This window comes from Lupinus angustifolius, chromosome LG09 (assembly GCF_001865875.1).
Source record: "Lupinus angustifolius cultivar Tanjil chromosome LG09, LupAngTanjil_v1.0, whole genome shotgun sequence".
Lineage (NCBI taxonomy): Eukaryota > Viridiplantae > Streptophyta > Magnoliopsida > Fabales > Fabaceae > Lupinus > Lupinus angustifolius.
The window spans coordinates 17,936,850-17,960,202 of NC_032017.1; the positions used below are offsets into that span (position 1 = coordinate 17,936,850).

The following is a 23,353-nucleotide window of genomic DNA, read 5'->3' on the forward strand; positions in this document are numbered from 1 at the left end:
AGGCAGATGCAATTGTTCTTTAAAATATGCTTTGCCAGAAATGTTCACATTTTCATACCATTATCACATACCAACAATAGTGACACTCTGTAAAGAAACAAAAACCATAATTACCAATTTACCATATAACATTTCATTCCAATTCCCATATGTTTCTAGTCCTATCGGATAATTGAAATATTATTTTCTGCATATAAGATATTTAAATTGAGATCCCTTTTCTGTTTTTGGGTTGAGATTATAGGTTGGAATGGTGATCTTTCTAACCGACTTTAGACCACTTTCGGTGAATACACGAAAAATAATCTAACACTCAATTCAGTATAAGTGGAGACATGTAGAGTGAGAGTATGTAAATACAAAACAGTAAGTCTTTTTATGAGGATCTTTCTAATTTATAACGAGCTATGCTTTTATCATGACGAACTGTTCCCACAAGTTTTTACTTAGACGGAAGGGGGTTATTTTATCCGTGTTGAACAACAATGTCATGCATTTGACTGATACAATACTTTATTGAGGTTAATCTCCTAGTTGCTTTGCTCAAACTGCCACACCCATATACTAGATTTGTTATATACTAGGTTTGTTCCTACTACGTGATAGATAGTAGCTCGTAACGATAATATATTAAGCTTTCTGACAAACAATACATTTAATCCTATAACACGGATTTAGTTTTCCATACTTAAATTTGCCTTCCAAACATGACCATCAATCACATAGGGTGAATTTTATTTTCTTAATAATGAGCCATAATCACATGAGTCAGCCATTATTTGACATAATCAATGAGCCATAATCACTTGAGTCAGCCATTATTTGACATACTCAATGAGCAGTTTCCAACATGCACTTGTTCTAGTTATAACGTTTTTTTGTCTTTTTCAAGATCTTTGTCCTTTTGAAAAAACAGTAAGAAAAGTCAAAAAAAGAGAAAGAAAAGAAAAAAAGGAATCAAAATAAATTAAAGTGATTTTGGAGGGAGCACAGCGCCAAAGGCCAAACTCCAAAGCCTGCACTGCATTTACATGACCGGCACGTGACTCTCTCTCTAAAACACTTCTCTCTCCGCCATGTCTTCCGCCGCCGGCTCCACCCGCTCCACTCAAAGAGCCTCCTCCGCCGTCTCCCCGTTCCGCTCACGCAAGTCTCCGCCGCTTCCAAAACCCACCGCAAGACCTACAACACCGTCGTCGAGGCCTTCTCCGAAGCTCTCCATTTCCCCCGCCGTGAGTAGCACCTCGCCTGAAGTCACCAAGTCGAAGGAGAATGTCTCTGTTACAGTTCGGTTTCGACCTCTCAGGTTCGTTCGTTTTGTTCAAATAAAAGCTTCGTATGACACTGTTGCTTCTTTCTATTAAATGTTCTAATTGTTTGCGTTTTGAACAGTGCCAGAGAAATTGGTAAAGGAGATGAAGTAGCGTGGTATGCGGATGGGGATAATATAGTTAGAAACGAGAACAATCCTTCCATTGCTTATGGTTTTGGTTTGTGCTTTTTCCTTTCTAATTCTATTAACATTATTTTCATTCTTTCTTTTGGAAAATTTATGTTTGAGAAAATGACAATTTTGTGTGGCTTAGTGTAACAGTGTTTCTATTTCAGTTTGCATATTAATCAATTATCAATTCTTGAAGTAGTTTGACTAATAATTTTCTTAATCTAATCAAGTGTCAGTGTGTCACTGATTAGTGTTAGTCCAAATGTGAGTCCCTTGAGCATATGATCTTGTGTTCAATCTCATGATTTATGTATACCAATAAGAAAAACATTGTTGGGAGGTATTATACTTAGTTGCCTAATCTTTCACCAAGCTTGAGGATACTATGGAGAGAAAAAGTACTGTATCAAGTATCAGAGCAGAAGTAGATTAATTGTTAAATTAGTTTGATAATTTTCAGTGAATATATGAATTGAAAGGGAAATCATGTCGGTGAGCTGAATTTTTGGTCCTTTTATTTATGTAATCCTATCTACATATTCTGGCTTTGTTTCTGAGTTTTCTTTTTAAATTTCTGGAGGGATATGAGTTGATAGAACATGTTAAACAGCCTAGTAGTTTGGCTAAATAAGAGCTTTTAAATCATGAAATGTCACTTTTTATCTAATCAATGATAAAAAATAATATGTAGTTTGAGAGTTCTGATTTTTGTGGCCTCAAAATTGTATCATCAGCATTACTCTATTCCATTAGTATACATTATTGGTTGGACTTATGTTTTTTTTTCTGTGGTGTTTTTTGCTATTATATTTTGCCTGTGGCAGATAAGGTGTTCGGGCCTGCAACTACAACTCGGCATGTTTATGATGTGGCTGCTCAGCATGTTGTTGGTGGTGCTATGGAAGGGGTTAATGGTATTGTTTTTGCTGTTTGTTATACTTGAATCTACTAATTGATTAGTAGTCTCATATTCTTCCATTTTTTATTTTATTGAAATGGAATATTCTTCCTAATTAATCATTGGTTATACATTTTTGTGTATTCTCTGAAGTTGGATCTTACTAACATTTTATGGCAAAATATATCGATAACTCCTCTCATATCTGAGAAGTTTATTTCGTTTCATAAGCCCCCTCCCAAACATAGCAACCAACTTGTTTATTGGCTAACATTTGCTTTGTTGGTCTGCAGGTACTGTTTTTGCATATGGTGTTACTAGTAGTGGAAAGACTCATACCATGCATGTAAGTGAGAATGTTTCTTGTAGCATAAGTGCGAAGCTTTTTCCTAAGAAAAAATTAAAATGTTTCTTCTTTAAATAATGTGGTCATAATTATATAGATCAACAGTCCTGCTTTCTTGTGAAGTACATTTTTGTTGGATGACTATAGACTAGCTAGGCCATATCCCTTTGAAATCTCACAATCTTATTTTCTGTTTCTGTACCTGTACACCTTCTAAACTTGACTATATTTTTTCCAGGGGGAGCAAAAGTCTCCTGGAATTGTCCCACTTGCAGTGAAGGATGTTTTTAGTATCATACAGGAGGTAAAGAGTTAAGTTTTACTCAGCTATAATTCCTTTCATATTCTTTACAGTTTGTGTTTGTCATTTTCAGACTCCTGGACGAGAATTCCTACTCCGTGTCTCATATCTTGAGATTTACAATGAGGTTAGCATCATGTAATGTGTTACATTAAAATCTGTCATCCTTGCAAAACTTGTTATACTTCAATTGGTAAATTTATCATTACATGAGCATGAATGATGATCAGATTAGCTCCGTTATTGTCTGAGAACAGGCTCCGGCTGCATGAGGGATACAATCTAGATGTAGATAAATGGTGTTAGAAAGGAGAATTAAATGAAGCTTGTATAAATTCAGATATGCCATAAACTTCATATGAAGTGATTTCAAGTGGCGTATGATGTACATTCATTGTCAGAAAAAAAGTTGGTGGATCATTATGTGAGAGTTTTAAAACAGACTATTTAAACAGTGATAAAGAAGATACAGTATAGTTACGAAGCCTAACCAACAATATGATCACAGATGCTATATCAAGTTTGACTTGCAAATGCATGCCTGAACCTGATTGTGAAAACAATTTTTTCACCCCCCTCCCCAAAAAAAAACCCTCAAATTTCTATATAAAGAAGGCCCACCAGCATGAGTCATCCTTGTCTTAATATATTTGTATATTAATCAGTACCGCCTTACATTTTTATCTTCCTTTGTTATAGGTCATTAACGACTTGCTGGACCCAATTGGGCAGAACCTAAGAATACGAGAGGATGCTCAGGTGTTTATGTTTGTTAATATTGGACAATCAAGATTTTGACATTCTTTTGTTAATTTTCTGTTATTTATGTCAACTGTAGCTAAGCTGAGAGTCTTTTGGCTTCCTTTTCTAAAGCGATACTGTTGTTAGCTTCTTGTTCTCTTTATAAAAATTTCACTTGGGTGAACTCAACAGTCAATTTATCTTCAATTCTGAAGGCTTTCTTTGAAATTATTGACTTTTGGTTGGAAAGGAAGAAAAGAGAGAATATAGTCTCTAAATAATAGGTCATCAGATTGGTGTTGTGTATTTTGACGTGAATTCGAAACCACGATTCTTACAGTTGCTAAGCCAATACACTTTGAAACCTATAGTGACTCTAAAAAATGGTGACAGGGGACTTATGTTGAAGGAATCAAAGAGGAAGTTGTCCTATCCCCTGCTCACGCCCTTTCGTTGATTGCTACAGGAGAAGGTACCTTTTTTATGTTTGTCTTCCCTCTGTTATCATTTTAAACCATTGGTGTCATTGTCTAATTTTTTCCTTTTAAGTCTTCATAAAATTGAAGCATGCCATTCTTTTGCACTAAAGTTCCTGCCTACTGAAATTGTACTATCTTCTGAGTTATTAATTGTTATGATATTTTCTTTGGTTCTGTATTTTTCGATGCTTGTTTCTTCTACTTCAGTTATTTTAATGTCTATTTTCTGAAATAATGCAGAGCATAGGCATGTTGGTTCAAATAACTTCAATCTTCTTAGCAGTCGAAGCCACACTATATTCACCTTGGTATGTCTGAATAATCTCTATATGTTTAAGATTTGAAAGCATGCTTCTTTTCCTTTTTTGTGCCTTGAAAAACTGTCCACCAAGCTTATTTTAAAATCTGGGTGCACCACATGTCCTTCCTTTTAATCATTCAATAGTTAGGGGTAGAGGGAAACCAAAGAAAACATGGGGAAACCGTTAAGTTGCTTCTCCCTGTTGTGTAGGTTAAAGGTTAGATTTTGTGTTAGTTTGCTTCTCCCTATTCTGTTTGTGCCTGCTACAACTCAGTCAACAAAGTCTAATTAATAGATATTAGCATGTCTCCTTTTTTTGCCCTCTATGTTTTCGCTCTTTTTTGGCTCCAATTATTTTATTAGCATATCATTAGCTGTCGTGCCAAATGCGTTTCGATATTAGTTTTATGTTTTAATGAACATTAGCTTCTTTGGGTGGCACCTTGTTGTTTCAAAATACTTATCTTGTTTTTCCTGCTTTACCAAATATATTGTTTCTATCAGACAATTGAAAGCAGCCCACGAGGGGACAATATGGGGGAAGAGGATGTGACATTGTCCCACTTGGTAACACCCAAAACTAGAATTCCTAGCATTATATTGCTCCACTAAATGCCTCTAGTGTTCTGCTTATTTCCATTTCTAGAAGCTTTTTATTTTATTTTAAAATTTCCTCCTTTTCCAGCACTTAATTGATCTTGCAGGGTCAGAAAGTTCAAAAACTGAAACAACTGGTTTGCGAAGGAAAGAAGGTTCCTATATTAATAAAAGCTTGCTTACTCTTGGAACGGTAATGATATTCTAATTTTTCTAAGTTTTACACAATAAGGAGTAATCTTGGTTGCATTTCTGTCTTTATGCTATGATGCCAGCTTGTAATTTGCTCTACATTTACAAAACTTGTTTGGGATGAACTTGGTGTATTCTATTCTTATGGTGCCTACTGTCTAACAATACCGCCATTCTCAAGCTCTGTTTAATGAAGTAGTTATACTTCTCTCTCCCTTCCTATTCATTGTGTTTCTGCATTGTAGGTGATTGCTAAATTAACAGATGGGAAGGCAACTCATGTTCCATATCGAGATTCAAAGCTCACTCGTTTGTTGCAGTCATCCCTTAGTGGCCATGGACGAATTTCGGTCAGTACAATTGCTATTTGAATTTTCTGCTTGCTGTAAACATTTGTTTGTTTACTAACTTTTGGAGATAACCTATGATTGTTTGGTTGTTAAAGCTCATTTGCACCGTTACGCCTGCCTCTAGCAGTAGTGAAGAGACACACAACACGTTAAAATTTGCACACCGGAGTAAGTATGTCGAAATCAAGGCTTCTCAAAATAAGGTGAGTTTATGTGAAATGCTAACAATGTGATATTCTAGCCACAGTGACTTCATACGATAAACTTTTGCCTGGTTTTCTTGTACTAGATTATGGATGAGAAGTCACTTATCAAAAAATATCAGAGGGAAATTTGGGAGTTAAAGCAGGAGCTTCAACAGTTGAAGCGTGGCATGATTGAGAATCCCAATGTGGTTGCGTCCTCACAAGAAGACCTGGTTACTTTGAAGCTTCAGGTTTGTGCTGTTGCATCTATCATGGATTATCTAAAAAGTGGCATCTGACATTGGTGGGCTGCTTCATGATATATCAAGAACAGCATATTATAATTATGTGATGTTTACTTTCCTCACTGCACATCAAAAGTGATATTTTTAGTCAGTGTGCTATTTCTTCACTCCCCATGATAAGCATTACTTCATCATTTAATAGCTGGAAGCTGGCCAGTCCAAATTGAAGTCAAGATTGGAAGAGGAGGAACAAGATAAAGCAGCGTTGATGGGGAGAATTCAGCGACTAACTAAGTTAATCTTAGTTTCTACAAAGAATTCAATGTCGTCAACATCAACCATTCCAGAAAGGCCTGGCCATAGGCGAAGGCATTCTTTTGGGGAAGATGAGGTGTGTATTTTCCGAGGTTACTTCAGTTTGTGCAGTGGTCAATTTTATGCTATTTAATCTGTCTTAGATCTCCTAATTTTTTATTGATATGTTCTGAAATGCGAACTTCACTTGGATTGACTAGTACAATCTTATAGCAGATGTTTTGTCCCTCTGTGATTGCAGCTAGCATATTTGCCAGATAGAAAACGTGAGTCCTTGAATGACGATGACACTGGTAGCTATGCTTCAGTGGATGAAAAGGACAACGTTACTAATTTAGATGAACTGGTGAAGGATTATAAAAGGAGCAAAAGACGTGGAATGCTTGGTTGGTTGAAGCTGAGAGTATGTTATTTTTGTTTGAACTGTATTAGTTACCAGTTAGAGACAAATGACAAACTGGTTAATAAGTAAAAAAAAGTAATATTAATCTATTCAATAAATAATTCAAAAATCACAATTCATAAATGATACATCGGAAAGATTTGTGAATTCATGCTAAACTGAGGTTTGTGTGGACTAAGATTTAACTATTAATAGTGCACTATCTATATTTTTTGTGAAAGCAGATTAGCATCTAGTATTTATTATTATCCAGCAAACAAATAGTATATGCTTCCTTTGCAGAGACCTGATAATCTGGTTGACTTATCAACTAATGTTGATACCGAGCTTTCTACAAATGGGTCGCCTGCATCTTCTTCAAAATCGCCAGGTAAAGTTATACTTGTTGATGTGAAAGACTCACACAGGAATTCAGTCAGTAGAAAGGATGACGTTCAAGCTCTAAATTCTTTTCCAGGAAGAACTCAAGCAGGTGACTTGTTCAGTGGAACAGTTGGAGGTCGTTATATTCCTCCGGTGAGATCTCAAATATTCATGAACAGTGTTTTTGGAAAGATGTACATATATCTTGAGAATGAATCATATGGACGTGAACCATAATTGAGGTGAATGTCTATCTTGCAGAGTGGTACTACAGTTACAGATCAGATGGATCTTCTTCGTGAACAAGTAAAAGTGTTGGCTGGTGAGGTGGCATTTTGTTTTAGTTCTCTGAAAAGACTGAATGATGAAGCGGCTAAAAAGCCTGAAGATATCCATTTACAAGTGAGATTTTTAATTAAGATTGTTGAGCCAATAATATTTCATAAAAAAATAAAACTGGCCCCATTATTTTGGTGATGATGATAGGAGGAGATGCATAAGTTGAAGGTTGAAATCAGCCAGAAGAAAAACCAAATCCGTATTCTGGAGCAACGCATGATTGGATCACTTGGACATGCACCAAGTAACAGTGAAATGTCTCAGGTAAACGTGAGACTAAAATGTACTCAAACCCACCTCATAAATACAGCTATATTCAGTAAAGGACAACTCAAAGAATTCTATACAAGAAACTGCAACATCTTGCAGTTCTTTCTTGTTATATAAACTTGCATCGTGGCTAGCAAGGTTAATGTCTAAAAAACACATTATTGGCATATTTGTTTCAAGATAAAATTTAGACACAAATCTTTAGCTGTTTGTAGCGTTGTTTTCTAATAAGAATATAACATGTATAGTGGCTCATCAATGAAAACATTACATGTGTAACAAATGTTACATATATCATGTTTTTATTAGAAAATAGCTCAAGCACCTAAAGAATTTACAAGTTTTGTCCTTTGTTTTAAGTCCAGACTCCAGAGTAGGTTTTAGGTTATCATGCATCACATTGAACAAAAAGGAAGACTTATGTCTAACGGGCTGTACTGCTTTTCACAGTAAATATGCATATTTATCCCAAGGCCAGCACTTGTTATAGAAATTCTGTAGTTGACCAGTGCCATTAAGCCAACGAGTACCACCTGTGCTATTTGGTTGGGGCTTCTACAGTGTCCTATGGTCTTACTCATGAGGACGGAGGACCTATCATTTGATTTTCTCTTCTGCCCCATGGACAGATCATTCCTCTTCCTCTCTCTCTCCCTCTCTCTTCCTTTAAAAAATAGCTATCTTTCTTAAGGTTTTAGCAGAAGAAGTTTATGTAGCTTATGACCCTTTTTTCTTGAGGAACATTATTGTCAATGATAGCTTATACTGAAACTCATGGTAAACTTCGACTAACATGTTAGTTACTCTGTAATGTAGGCTCTTTCCAAGCTTACTACTGAGCTCAATGAAAAGATTTTCGAACTTGAGGTTTGTTGTCTTAGCTTCTTGATAGTTGTAGGATGGTTTCAATTGAATTTAGCTAGCAGAAACGTTATAAGTATCATACTAAGGTGTTCTCCCATGTTAATTGAGCATTCAAGATCAAGTCAGCAGACAATAGAATACTCCAAGAGCAACTACAGTTGAAGGTATACTAAACAGTTGTATGACCCCCTTGTATGTGAACTTGTGATTCCTAACATTTGCTAACATTCTACAGAATTCAGAGAATGCTGAGATGCAAGAGACAATTCTTTCACAAAGGAAACAGATGAATTTGTTACTGGATAAAACCTCAACTAACTCTCAGCAGTTTGCCAATAGTGAGACTGACTGCCGTAAAGAGATATTGGGAAAGACTGATAAACCACTAGAGTTCACAAACTTGAATGCAAGTAGTGATTCCATCATAAATTCCCAAATTCTCATGCAGGTTATCTTTCTTTCTGGCACCATCTGCATAAGCAACATAAAAAAAACTACTGTTACTTATTGCATAACAGATAATTACAAGCACGAAATTCAAGATTCTTTTGGTATCTGTCTGTGTTTTGGTAGAAGTGATTTTCTTTTCCCCTTTTTCCTATTAAATTGTGCAGGCACCTGAAATAGAGAATTTAAGGCAAGAGAATGTGAGATTAGGTGAAGAGAAAGACGAGCTTGAAATTCAAAGCCAGAAGCTTGCAGAGGATGCTTCATTTGCAAAAGAGTTGGCAGCAGCTGCAGCAGTTGAACTCCGAAACCTGGCTGAAGAAGTAACTAAACTCACTTATGAGAATGCAAAATTGACTGCTGATCTGGCAGCTGCAAAAGAAGACTGCTCCAAATCTAACTCTAGTCAGACATCTTCTAGGTTTTTGCAGAAGGACCTTAATGCTAGTTTCCAAAGAGAAGCTGCATTAGAAGAAACTCTATCAGTGAAAGATGAAATAGAAGCTGATCTAAGAAGGACACTTAATGAAATAAAACACCAAAAACAAGATATGGAAAATGAGCTTACGAGCATGCAGTTGCTGGTAGCAAAGATGAGAAAGTCTGGCATTATTACTGAGGATAAGTCAACAGTCCATATGCCCAAGCCCAATGATATGCATACCAGGGTTAGAAATGGACTTCTTCCATCTAATGGTTACTCTAATAGAAAACAATACAAAGAGGATGAAACTTCGGGAAACATGGAAGATAGGATTGCATTAGAAGAGCTGAAGGCTAGTTATCAAAGAGAAAGACGAAGATGCAAAGAACTAGAAAGTCGTATTTCTAGATTGAAGGTACCTATTGTTATCGAGTATCATATTTTATATATGTTCCATGATAATATTAATCATATTCAAAATCTGCATGGATTAAGTTTTGGTTGACTTTTTAGCTAAGACCAGGTTTGAGGAAATAAATTAGGCTGCTAGTTTCTAGAAGAGAGGCTTGATAGAAATGATGAAAAAAGAGAAAGATAAGGTAGATTGGAGAGTGATGGCCCAGATGTTCTCTCCTGATATAACAAAGCCAACTATGTACAAAGTTCTATAACTAATACTAACAATATTTTCTATCAAAGAAATATAACAGGTAATAAACATTTGATGAGAATAGATATGGAACTTCATGCACGACTGATACGTTTGGGTCTGAGAGTGGAGTAGTGGACTTTAAAGGCAAGATTAGGTTAAGAGTTGTATAAATCTATGTTTGGAGAATGAATATTGAATTAGGGAAAGCATGGTTTTCAAAGACTAAACAAAATGCCTAAATATCTGAAATCTTAGCTAAATTTCTGGCAGAGCTTAAAGTTTCAAATAAGGGTTAGGATTTTTTAAGCCTGACAAAATGGATCAACACACAGAAGGAATATGTTTGGGGTTTCAAGAAGACTAAAAAGGGAAACGCAGGGTGATTGAATTAGATATCCTCCTTCAGTATTGAAGGGTGTCAACTGTTTTCGTTGGATTAGAATTCTTTAGAGAATAGTTATAGACACATACTACTTGGTTAAAAACTATTAGCTTGGTTATTCAAACCTGATCTCCTTGTTTGCACTGTTCTATTTGCAAACATAATAGTTGTAAATTTGAAGAGAAAGATTATATGTGGCACAGAAAGGTTATGTTCGTATCTGGTCATCAATCTCATAAGCGTAGACATTGAATAGTTTTCTGATCTCTGTGCATGAAAAGAAAGATTGCAAATAACATCACTTTTAACCATGCAATAGGGTGAAGATATTGCTGGGCTGGATGTTATGGCCCTTGAAGAGCTTCAAAACCTTCATATTGACGCAATATCAAAGATTTGCCATGCAAAGGTGACATTTCTCACTGTCCTGCCTTTCAACAACAAATTGCCATGTCCTAATGATTCATAACTTGAGTTTTTGCTTCTGCCCTTTTAAAATTTGATTTGTATAAATTCCAGATCATTTTTTATGGTCATTAGTATCCTGGTAAATAAACATTAACTCTTAGATGCTGTTTTAAATGGTTCATCCCAAATTTGTAATCCCATTGCTTGATACTTGATTTTCTTGAAAACCATTGCCCTGTAATGAAGCAACAAAAAGAAAATCAAGTGGTGCTTTTAATATAAGTGATTTCCCAATATTGATTTTCCTTTTTGCTTCCTTAATGGTTAGCAAAAACCCTTTTCTACCACAATCATTGCTAAATTGGGAAACCTATTTACATTTGCTTTATCATATGAAAACATTATCAATGTAAGTTATATCCCAAATTATGGATTAGTTTCACCCCAGTTAACCAAAAACAAGTTCTATTTAGGAGGAGAAAAAGGATAAGCCACATGAATTTTGAGCAATATACCTTGCTTTTCTGTTAATCTCTCCTGCCTAATACTTTAATCTCTTTCCGCTAACCTCCTATGACTGATGAAGGACATTTTACAACTTGCAGTATGCAGATCATAACTTGTAGCATCTTGCTATTGAGTGAGGTGAGTATTCTAAATACATGGTTTTGAAGTTGGTAATAATCTACAGAATATGGAAATGCAGGAAGTATGTTCCTTATTTGGCATTTTTTAACTAATTATGCACTTTTATTGCAGTTACGGTAGATTTTGTGCGCTTACAAAATACTGATAATCACCTTAAGTTCCTTTTGCTGCTGTGTGGAATACAATGAAGTATCATCCCTTAGTTTAAGTGATTAACTAACTTGCTACTGATGGGAATTGTGGCCTCTACTTCAAGTCTTCAAGAATGTTTCTCTACCAAGGATTGATAACTCAGTAGTAGTTATAATTTACTAATTCATCAACTGTAGCTTATGAAGAAAAAAATATTGTAGTAAACTGACAAAACTAAATCTGTGTATATATGTATTGTACCCTATTGAAATATGTTAGAATTTAAATATCCTAACAGCAAACAGAAATAGATAATAGATAGATTTCTGAAATTAACCGAAGGGGAACCTTCCTAAGAAATACTTCAAAACATAGTATATAAACGCAATGACAACACTCCTGTTTATAATATTCTAACCTTTGCCCAATGAAGACAAACTTAAGATAAAAATATATGATCTTAATCAACTAATAGGTACAAATAGGCTTAAGAAAAAGATAGACTTCCAACTGATGGATAAAGATAAACTTTAACCAATTAACAATATCAAATCAGATAAAATAAAGCCTAATAAAAAAATCCTAACAAAATATACATGCTCTTTAATGGCATCTGAGTATCTTCTATGTGACAAGTTATTTATCAGAAGTTGCGGAGCACTGGTCTGCTAAGATACCGAAACTGTCTGGGTATGTATGTAGAAAATCATCTTCAAAATCACGATCTGCACTGTTAATATAAAAGAAAAGAATACCTTGTAAGACCTATTGGAGATCACAGTTAAAGTATAAATCACAAGAGATAGGTTTATGACTTGGGAAGCCTATCACAATTGGTAGAAACCCATCCAATCTGCTGTTTCTCGTTGTCGTAAATCACCATTTTGTCTTGTAAAGAGATATCTGTTGATAGCAGAAGAAAATGTTTTACCATCAAGGTATCAAAATACAAAAAAAGGAGAAGAAAAATGGGTTTATTCATATAATCCAGTGGTATTTGCTGGTATGCCTTACCTCCTATTATGTTAAGATTTTCTAGTCCTACTTCAGTGCCATCTAGAATTCCCAAGCAGACATTGCCATATTTCTGGAAAAGGGATGGCATGTTAAACACATAATTTCATTGTTCTCTTCACTAAAGAGGCATTCTTAAAAAGTTCTAACCGTGACAATTAGATAAGCTTCTGGTGGTAGTTGCATCTTCACATTCTTCTTTTTTGTGAAGCTCAAAGATAGGGGCTTAAAATAGTTAGTGACATCACTCAATGATTTGAAAGACTTTGCACCCTTCCAACAAACGGGAAGTGAGGGATCCTCGATTGCTCTTTTCAGCTGTTTTCCCTTTAAATCATTAGATACCTGAATATAGGTTAAGGATGATTAATAAAGATGGCAGAGTATCTATTTTGTGTGATATAAGACATTGAAAATGATGACTATACAATTGAATTGAGGCTCTCTAGTTTCTGTCTTACCAAATCAACAATGGCTTGATAAGCTTGGGAATTGAAGTATGTGTAAGAGCTCCCACTATCAAAGATAAGTTCAAGACCCTTAACAGCAGTAGGTTTTCCATTGAAAAACAATTCAGCTGGTCCTGCACTGTAGTATTTTCTGAAGCAATGATTTTGTGTAAGTCCTCATAAGTGGCAATAGATGATAACAAGAACAACTCAGAAGGAAACAAATAACATTAATTTCGAAACTTACTCAGAGGAGTCAGGCAACATGGGTGTCCAAACAATTCCAGACGAGGGAATGAGATCATCTCCGAAGAATAAAAACCCTCCTCCTCGCCCACTTAAGCAATGGCCAACTACATTACGTATCAGACCAAGAGAATGAAGCTGGGATAAAATGCTTGCACTGCCACTGCCAAGACCAAGAACCCCTGCTGTAGAAGGTGGGGAGGTAGAACCAGAAAACTTTTGATCATATCCACACCTAACCATGCATCATATAAAGGAACCCTCAATTATTCACGAAGCTAAATAGGAAATTTTAGATCCGAGTTGAAGCCATGATGACATTTTACGTCATAGAAAACCATTTCTATTGTTATATTTAACACTCACCCAAAGGCTATCCTAGGGCGTACCACAGAGCCGTTGGTGAATTGAAGAGGAACGTAGTCTTGGACTAGCACACCCAAAGATGATCCGTTGTCTGCATACTCAACCTCGTAGTCACATTGATCATCTGGAGTAGCACAATGATGGTCTGTTGTTAATTGCACTTCAGCACACAACTGATCCACACATCGCACAAGGTTGTTCTTGGGTTTATAAAGTTGATCATTAGGCTGTAAAGACAAACACTAGGTGAATAACTGAGGATAAGTTGACTATTTACTAGTACTATTTCCCTTCAGATATGCCCTATAAAGTGAGCAAGTAAATGTGTATCTATCCTCGGATCATTTAGCGGGTTAAGATTTTTATACAGTTTATAGGATCAGGGGTGAATGCACACTTATATGCTCATTTTAGAGGCAAAATCACTTTGGAGGAACCTATTCCTTCCAAATGAAGCCTAACATAAGCTTACCTTGGTGCAACCTTTACATGGTGCATCACACTGAACCCAGGTGAGGTCACTACCTGAGTCAATGTCAAGGTCAAAAAGTTTAGGGGGATAGCCCATGTTGAGGGACACTGTGTAATGCCTGCATAAAGAGGAAACATAATTTTTCAACGAATCAGTATAATCCACTTTATTAGGAAATAAAAAATCATGCTACTTTTTCTTCCAGAGTTTGTATGAACAAAAAGTGACATAGTATAATAAGAAAAAATGGGGTCCAGTTTGTGAAGCTATAAAAGGATATACAATCAAAATAGGGACAGAAAAAAGTGTTTTTTTTAGTCAAACTGCTTTTTCTTCGGTCTAAAAATATTTCAGAAATTGACTGCTAGATCAACTCTCTGAAACAACAGATAAATTTGATATAAACGATCTGGAATTTTAAAGAAAGTTGAGAATGAACTAACTTTAGAAGAACTGATCCCAAAAAATCCAATCTTTTTAATTGTTTTTTAAATATAACACACGTTAGATAAAAACTGTACCATACAATTAGCATGGTTCAAATCACAACACAATCAATAGGAAAAAAACCAGAAAACAAAAACTTCTGGAATAAAATATACTAAAAATTAATTCAGAAAACTAAGAATATGAATATATGATACATACCCAAGAGGGTATACATTTCCTTGAACTGGGAAAACAGCTGAAGAACCAAAGTGATGATCAGGTTTTTTGAAACTACGGGGTTGATTGGCAGCTGAGAAAGAGAGTGGCAAAATGGAAGAAAATACAAAAAAGCTCAACACAAAAAAGTTCAATCCTATTCCTCTGCTTTTCATTTTCACATCCATCTTTAGAAAAGATAAGGAATTGGTTTGTGAATATAAGAAAGAAAAAGGGTTGTAGTGGTAATAATTAATAGAAAGGGTTTGGAAGGGATGAAGAGAATGAAAGAGATGATAAAGGGAAAGAGAAAGAGAAAGAGAAGGTGCACCAGAGTCTACTCTCACGACCTCTGTTTTGTGATTTCTTATTATCTCATCCACGTGTCTAGCCTTTAATTTATGTTTTTCTTATTCTTACTATTTTTTTATTTTTCACATTTAATTCTTCAACATTCATATTCTCTTTATGAGTTTTAGATTAATTACTTATATAAAAATATGAAATATAAGTCAATTAGTCATTTTCAATACTTTTTCTTTTCTAGAGATTAAATCGTTACATGTGAAAATTATGAAGTTGAGGAAATTTCGTGAGGTAATTCGCGAAGAACAACACCACAGCATAGAAGCAAAGACAACGCGGTTAGTGGAGCATAGGGTCAATACTTAGTCAAGTCTGGTTTCGTCATTGAAAACAACATTTGAACTTTTATTCATATGAAGTTGTCATAAGTACCTTCTGCGTTGCAACGCACGTTTCAAACTCCGAATTCTCACTTATTCCTCAACTTCTGGTGATTGTTTTGCTTTATTTACCTAAATAAATAATGGTGAATCTATAAGTGGCTTTGGACATTGAGTAAGTTTTTTTTAATAATGTACGGGAAAAAATGTAATTTTGCATTGAAATAATAATATAATATGTTGAATGAGTTGACAAATATTGGACTTTATTTTCTAATTTTAAATTCCTCAATCAGAGTTTTGGGACATTAACTAATATAACAATTAAATGAGAGTCCTAAAAATAAGCTTATGTTCTATAGACATTGTTTTTTTTTGGTAATACCTAAGGTATTCCTTCAAAAAATAATGTGAATTACTGACATTCAGATATTCAAAATATTACACATATTACTTTCTAACAAAATTTCAATTTTTTTTGAATTTTTAAATAATGTATTTTAGACGTATATGATTTTCCTTATAATAATAAAAAATCGTGTCATGGGAAAGTTAAATATATGTCCTTCTGGTATATAAAGAAAAAATGCTAACGAGAGTGACTTATAAACCGTGAGAAATATATATAACAACAGTACATGACTTTTGTAATTATTATTACATTATTCATTATTTATTTTAATCGTTATTTGACTTTTAAAATAAGTAATGAAAATAAATAATATATTGAATGTGTAAATCTTTTGGGAATAAATATTTCACTACTTATAAAATATTAGATGAGAAAAACCCATGTAAAAATAGATGTATCATTGCTATTATTATTAATATTAACTAGTTTAGGTCCTCTAATACAAGTTTTTGTTGATGAGATTAGTTACACTCAAGGTATCTTTATCAATAAGGGAAAGAGTTCATTATCTTTCGAGGTATGAGAATGTCCTTCCAAAAAAGGAATAAGAATCATTCTTATTGACAGAGAGACAAGTACATATTTTTGTATTTATTTATAAAGGTAAAAATGTAATATTATAATAAAAAAGGTAGATATATAATTGGAAATTGCATTTCATTTTATTTTCTGAAGTACTTACCTCTTCATTCCTAACTCCCAAAAAAGAGTGTTCCTCTTGAGAATCAAAGTTTTGAACTTTGGCTCAGTATGTTACATGAAAATTTAGAAAGTCTTTATACCATAATGAAATTTTGCTTTCCCCTTCATAAATGTAATTTTCCATGTTTGCAAAGTATTTGTGAAAAAATGCACCAATGAGCGCTTTTGCATTGGTTGGAAGAGTGTACCATTAGTAGTAATTGTATTTAATGGATGCATTGTATACAATTTAATTTCAAATTTAATTTGCTTCCATTGTAAACTACATTATTATATTGTGATATACAGCATATATTAAGCAATTACAAGGTCAGCAAGATATATCTCGTGGTATTGGGACCAATGCAAAATTAAGCTTAAATAGAGAGACAAGGAGTTATCATTATATTGTCATATGATTTTCTCACATTAGAAATCTTAAATGAATAAATCTATGGATTATGAATGTAAATATTTATATAGTCAATTATACATTATTTATTTATATATTTTTAAAAAAATCAATAGTAATTAAAAATAATGGATCAATAATGTATAAAGCTCTTAAATTCTCAGATAAAAATGTTTAGTCTTAATAGTTTTTTATTTTAGTCAATTTTAGTTTCTACTTTTGAATGAGTGAAGTCATCTAATGCATTCATCTCTAATTTTGTTGGAAGGGTTTTAAGATTGATGCAACTTTCCAAGATCAGTATAGCAAGACTCTTGTGCTGTGCAACAGATTGGTGAACCTTAACAAGGTTTATACAAACTTTCAAAATTAAGGGTATCCTTGAAATATCTGGAGTTTGAATTAGATCTATGGAATCACTGACATCAATTGATTTTAGCTTTTCCAACTACTGATAAAAAAACAAAATATGGTTAGCTTTTTGAAGAATTCAGGCTTATAATAAGTATGTAATTATTGGAAGAGTATTCTTACTTGAGTTCCATTCCAAAATCGTTTATTAGCTTGCTGCAAAGGATTTAACCCTTCCATTCAAGGATTTTTAATGAACTAGAGAGACATTTGAGGCTGAGGGGAAGGTTCAAATCACACAAAATGATGAGTACTCTACTGCGTTTGCATGCATCATTGGGAGATTCTTGAAATACTATATTTCTATCCATTTCTTCAAGCAAATCATGAATTTCCAAAATCCCCCCATGACAAGTTATTAGTGATTTTTCAATAAGAATATTTATTACAATTGTTGGATTAAGGCCAACAAATTGTATAACTTCAACTTTCAACATTCATTTGAAGAGAAACCTTAAGTATAATCCTTATCAAATGCTCTTAAGGAACATTTAAATAGTAATTATAAGACTTATTAAGTTGTATCTCAATTCGAAATAACTCGAGCCCAACACAAATAGTATACACACTCATACTCCTGCACTATGTCCAATTTTGTTCGCCATATAGCTTGAAATAATAATTGGCAGCAACTTAGTTGTGTTCTTCTGCATCATTGCCTTTGCATGCATCGAAAAAAAGCTTATGTAAGAACTGTCCAAGACCTCAACTGATTCAGTTGCATAACCCTGGAAATCCACACTTAGCTCTTGTTTTAAATTGCCATGATCATATAAATTGTGGATGACTATAAAAAATTAAATATGACCAATACAATTACAATTGAAATAATTTTATAATTATAAAGACTTCCAAAACTGTAATATTGCGGTTGCAATTGCAATAATATACCATAATTTAAAACCGTGTTCAACTGGCATTCCCTTCATTTTGCTAATGCCATTATTTTTTATGATGTTGTCATTGTTAGAAGTAATGGAACTATTAGCATAGTCTTCTTGGCTAGAATTATCAAAGGATTTCATAAAGTAGGGCTGAAGCCTCTTCAAATCTGATAACTGAAGAGGCTTTGATAGAAATTCCTCTGCCCCTCCTTCCAAGCACCTGTAACAAACATTTTAAACTCTAAAATAAATAGATGTTACAAACAATATAAGCTCACTACCCTATATATCATAAATGCTATATATAATAATAAACAACGTTCATTCAACAACGTAATTTTGAACGATGGAGTTGAATATTAGGTGGAAGAACATCAACCGCGCATATTAAGCACACGCTATCAATATATGACAGCGCAATCTTGAACGATGCAGTTGAATATTAGGTGGAAGAATATCAACGGACATATGAAAACAATACATGACAATGTTTTTTGTATGATGTATTTTGGTATATATTCAATACAACAATGTATTATAAGCTCTATTAATAATAACAATAAATTACTGCAGTCAAACAGAAAGTGCTATTATACATGTAAAATACGTGCCGTTGAACTGCAACTCTTGCATAGTGGCTTCAGAAAGTGAGGTTAGGATACTATGTACTAGAGAAAAGAGTACATGGAAAGAAAAAGAAGAAGAAAAAAAAGCATGATATTAGACACTTTTATCCTTTAGATTAGGTGGTTTAATAGTTAGGAGTGAAACTGAAGGTTTAAGTCTCGCCCATAATAAATACCAACTTATTAACATTTGCAGATCAAAATAAAATAAACCATTATCCTTTAAATATAATGTGATGATATTTTTTCCTTAAACGTAAAAGGAAAGGCAATATCTTGTCTCTGCATATGATTCTTTTCCCACAAAGTGGAACATATACTGCTGCACTTTTTCCTTTTTAAAAAGATCAAGGTCCTTTAACAGATAGTTAATATCTAACCCAGTTCTAGGCGTAGAAATTATCATACTAAATTTAATTGTCTCTATAATCAAAATATTTTTCATACAAGGGATTTAGCATATAATATCATGCAATCAACTATGCTATGTTGGGCTTTATTCCTAATGCTGCAACTTTGTTCTTCTTCTTCTTCTTGTTTGTCTATTATGTCACAAAAGTTGTGTCAAAATGCGTTTCAGTTATGCAATTGGCAAGGTTAATTATCAAAAGAAACGTTGCAGATTATATAAAGAATAAATAACTTTTCCTTTTTCTAAGTGAAGATTTTATCTCAGCCTCTTAGGAAATGTTAAGGGGTAAAGAAAATGAAAATTAACAAAAGTAAAAAAAAAACAACTCACATGCTGATTCTGGAAGGTATATTTTCTGATGACATAATCACTACTGGTACATCTCTCCAAGTAGATTCCTGCAGCTATAACAAATGTCAACAGAAGAAATAAAGGGTAACAAAAAAAATAAAGAAAAAGTAAACTTTGATCCTGAAATCTGGATCTTTTCCTTTTCCTTTTTCTTTCTCTTTATTTTATATATTGAAGGAATATTAGAGTGGTAATGAGAAGTGTGTTTTGACCTTGATTCGTTTGAGTAAATCATAGCCACTCATCCCTGGCATGCTGTAGTCTGTCATTATCAAATTGACTTTGATTCCCTGTAATTACAAAATCTGATTATAAACTTTTTAAGATTATGTAGCTTTCCTAAAATGGTCATGAGGGGTCAGCAAAAGAGAAATTAAAAAGAAAATGGAAGAGTAGATAATTAGATACTATTCTGGTTAAGGAAATTCTGAACAAGTCATTATAACTATAAGGGAATAAATTACATACATCTACTCTAATTTTGTAGTGATGAACTACTGGACTCATTGTAATCCTACTACATATAACTACATTTTTTTAGAAGAAGTTCATAGTCACTTTACTGCTGTAATATGAGAGAAATTTTACCTAATATTATAACCATATATTTGTCTAAACTCCACCGATAATAATACAAGTATCTAAATTTTAATGAAATAAGATTCACTTGGAGGAAGAAGCCTTCCCTAACAACATTTCATGTTGTTTACAAACTACTAACAATTCAAGAAATTAAACCACCTCTTAATTCAATGAAGTTTCTTGTTGAATGAGATCTTAGGAAAAAAGCACTTTCAAATTAAATCTCATTTTCAACCCCATGATTATATAATATATTTATTAGATTCACTCATCTATCTACTTTAGAATAATTATAAAAAAAAATAGGAGGAACTGTGACAGTATATAATTATGTGATTTAAGAAAAAAAGTGATATTAAATGATGGAAATGCTGCAGCTACAACTAATATCTTAGCTCACACATATTAGTAGAATAATATTACTACACATGAATATGTGACTTTTACATATCTAGCCTCTTCCTTTGATATTTTTGAATCCATTTATGCTCCTTTGCATGTGTACTATAAACATTTCAAAGAGGAGTGAAGGAGAAGGAATTATATATTACATGTTCTGAAGAAGTTGAGGAAGCATTATGCAAGCCAAGATATTTCAGAGCCTTGTCTCCAGATTCCATGAAGGTAACTGCTTAACAATTCAGACACAATAGTGAAGCCAGAAAATCATAAATTGAATTTAATTAAACACAAAAATGATAAAATAACTGAGATGCAATATGGTCTATACCTTTGCATGAAGAATCTCTGAGGAGCCTCTCCAGAATCTTCCTGTCAATAACACTATCATCTACCACTAACACATGAAAATGCTCTTGTTGTAGCTTTGGTGTATCCACAACCTCCATCTCCATAGATAAACAATAATCTCTTTAATAACCTCTATTTAGTTAACTCCTTCATATATATATCACACTATCTTTTAAAGAGAGAAAGAGAGAGAAAGATGGTGAATTAGAATGAGTGGTGACATGTGCAATTGTCCATAACTTTTATCTATAAGTGGGTTCATGAGAGAAAAAACTGTACTGGCACAGAAGCAACTAACAAATTTGTATGTGCTAATTAATGCTAAGATGTCGACCCTAGATTTCATTTCATTGCTAAGGAAAAAACACAAGATCTTTGTTCTCATTCGTTTTGGTCTTCATTATGATGGAAAAAGAGTTGATTTTGGATGTGGACATATAGGAATAATGGGTTATACTTGATTGTGAAAATATACTGGATATAATTTGATTATAATATACTAACGTTTTAAGAGCAATTTCTGTCTTTTTATTCAATAAATTTAATATTTTCACAAATAAGAATTATATAAACAAAATTTTAAAAATATAAATATATTATAGGTGATAAACTGATAATGATATACTTAATTTTAATTATAGTAAGATATAAATTAAAAATGTCAATTCCCTTCAGACAATTAAGTAACTTATTTATATATTTCATAATATGTCTTATGTCATTGCCTTTTTGCCTACCCTCAAGGGCCAGTCGGCACCGTTAAACCGTATCATTCTATTTAATATACAAGAATTGTCAAAATTGTGTTATGTGACCATGCACATAATAAAAAAAAATATAACAAATTTCTTATTACCTTTCTTCCCTCGTATTTGTTTGGTTAATGTAGAAACTTAGTTGTCAGAAAAGTTTCATTGTACAAAAACGTTTTTTTAGGATTCTCTTCCTTTGTATGGTTCATGCCTATTTTAGTGGAGAGTCACAAATGAGACACTACGTCTTGAACCAAAACTTTAAGGCATTAATTCCATGGATCTTTCATACTCATAAACTTTTTCACTCCTCCACACATATCCAATGTGAGACTTCACACTTGAATAAACCCAACAATTTCACATACAATGTAACAAAATGTTTTGTTTAACATTATTTTAGAATCTATGCTTGAATCCTAAAATGTACATTTGTTGAGACTTGAGATAAATAATCACATATTTAAAAAAATATTAATTCCTTATTTATATGGCAAGAAATATCTTCATTAAAAAAACTAACAAGTCAATTTAACTTTTCCTTGATATGTATTAAATGTGTCTCCCGACCAATAATGGAATAATTGTGTTATATGTGTATGCGATCATGCAAATAACTTTTCTAGACTTAAATAATCTAGGTGAATTTTACTTGCACAAATAAAATCATTTTCATACACTTGCATGATGGACATCAAACACCTACATGGCTACATCATACTTAAAGAATTTAAACATCTATCAATACTATATGTTGTTGTTAATAATGTAACAATTCATCTTATTTAATTTTGTTTGCGCTAACCCAAAATTACATAAACAACACTAGTATGATATTGAAAAAGAACACACAGATGTCACAAAATGTTATGTGCTTACCGGAAATTGCACGCAATGTTAACATCATATCATTAAGACCTAATGTTTTTGCATAAAATGTACCAACAAAATGACAAACTAGCAAGACTTATAAAGAGGCAAGGGCCCCTTCTTACTCTTAATTGTTCATTAGTTTGGGAATACAGATCAGGTCACACAATCCAACAAAGATTTTTATAATTTTCAGAACGGAAAAGTAGTTAGATAAATAAAATACAAATGATTGGAGGACTAATATCATAAATATGCTTTATGATATATCTACTAAAACAATATTAGTAATGTTTATAACTTCATATAATTAATAAAAGTGAAGGGGATAATAAAGGTTATGGCTAGGACCATAATGGGAACCCATTGAGCAAATATTCGAAATCTGATATGGGTCCAAGCAAATATAATCATCCATGGTCCCCTTCCCCTTCTGACCTAGAAGACTAAAATGATCAATAGATTTTTTCTGAATTGCGAATCTGTTCCCATGAGAAGTTTTTCTCCTTTTGGGGTCACTTACTTGGTTAATAGTCCTTTTCTTCCAAAATTCAGTGTGGGGCCCAACTGTTGTCTGCCACGTGTTTTTTCTTCTATATTTATTGT

At 33.3% G+C, this 23,353-nt stretch overlaps 3 protein-coding genes across 8 annotated transcripts; 1 reads left to right on the forward strand and 2 right to left on the reverse strand.

Moving 5' to 3' along the window:
* LOC109356940 (kinesin-like protein KIN-7E, chloroplastic) lies at positions 943 to 12,280 on the forward strand. Of its 5 annotated transcripts, none has more exons than XM_019600593.1 (27): positions 943 to 1,306; positions 1,393 to 1,490; positions 2,269 to 2,358; positions 2,636 to 2,688; positions 2,927 to 2,992; positions 3,063 to 3,116; positions 3,689 to 3,748; positions 4,124 to 4,202; positions 4,450 to 4,517; positions 5,015 to 5,077; positions 5,196 to 5,300; positions 5,545 to 5,649; positions 5,745 to 5,852; positions 5,939 to 6,085; positions 6,282 to 6,470; positions 6,636 to 6,797; positions 7,080 to 7,167; positions 7,255 to 7,313; positions 7,422 to 7,562; positions 7,647 to 7,763; positions 8,586 to 8,636; positions 8,750 to 8,797; positions 8,869 to 9,081; positions 9,248 to 9,919; positions 10,858 to 10,947; positions 11,552 to 11,591; positions 11,706 to 12,280. In XM_019600593.1, the coding sequence occupies exons 1-26, from the start codon at positions 1,077 to 1,079 to the stop codon at positions 11,570 to 11,572; spliced, it is 3,177 nt and encodes a 1,058-aa protein (XP_019456138.1). In that variant the 5' UTR covers positions 943 to 1,076; the 3' UTR covers positions 11,573 to 11,591; positions 11,706 to 12,280. The 5 variants fall into 5 exon arrangements, with proteins under 5 accessions (XP_019456138.1, XP_019456134.1, XP_019456136.1 ...); XM_019600589.1 differs by having other exon boundaries at positions 944 to 1,306; positions 7,080 to 7,313; positions 8,869 to 8,974; positions 9,005 to 9,081; XM_019600591.1 differs by having other exon boundaries at positions 944 to 1,306; positions 7,080 to 7,313; positions 8,869 to 8,974; positions 9,005 to 9,039.
* On the reverse strand, positions 12,172 to 15,236 carry LOC109356941 (aspartic proteinase Asp1). 2 transcript variants are annotated; one of them, XM_019600594.1, is made up of 9 exons: positions 14,922 to 15,236; positions 14,274 to 14,391; positions 13,802 to 14,028; positions 13,437 to 13,670; positions 13,202 to 13,340; positions 12,891 to 13,085; positions 12,741 to 12,813; positions 12,542 to 12,629; positions 12,172 to 12,456 (listed from the first exon to the last, which is right to left on the reverse strand). In XM_019600594.1, exons 1-9 carry the CDS (start codon positions 15,104 to 15,106, stop codon positions 12,363 to 12,365), a joined length of 1,353 nt encoding a protein of 450 aa, XP_019456139.1. In that variant the 5' UTR covers positions 15,107 to 15,236; the 3' UTR covers positions 12,172 to 12,362. The 2 variants fall into 2 exon arrangements, with proteins under 2 accessions (XP_019456139.1, XP_019456140.1); XM_019600595.1 differs by having other exon boundaries at positions 12,228 to 12,451.
* LOC109356401 (two-component response regulator ARR17-like) lies at positions 18,084 to 21,353 on the reverse strand. Its single transcript, XM_019599729.1, has 6 exons — positions 21,347 to 21,353; positions 21,106 to 21,223; positions 20,927 to 21,003; positions 20,006 to 20,083; positions 19,773 to 19,840; positions 18,084 to 18,624 (listed from the first exon to the last, which is right to left on the reverse strand). The coding sequence occupies exons 2-6, from the start codon at positions 21,221 to 21,223 to the stop codon at positions 18,360 to 18,362; spliced, it is 606 nt and encodes a 201-aa protein (XP_019455274.1). The 5' UTR covers positions 21,347 to 21,353; the 3' UTR covers positions 18,084 to 18,359.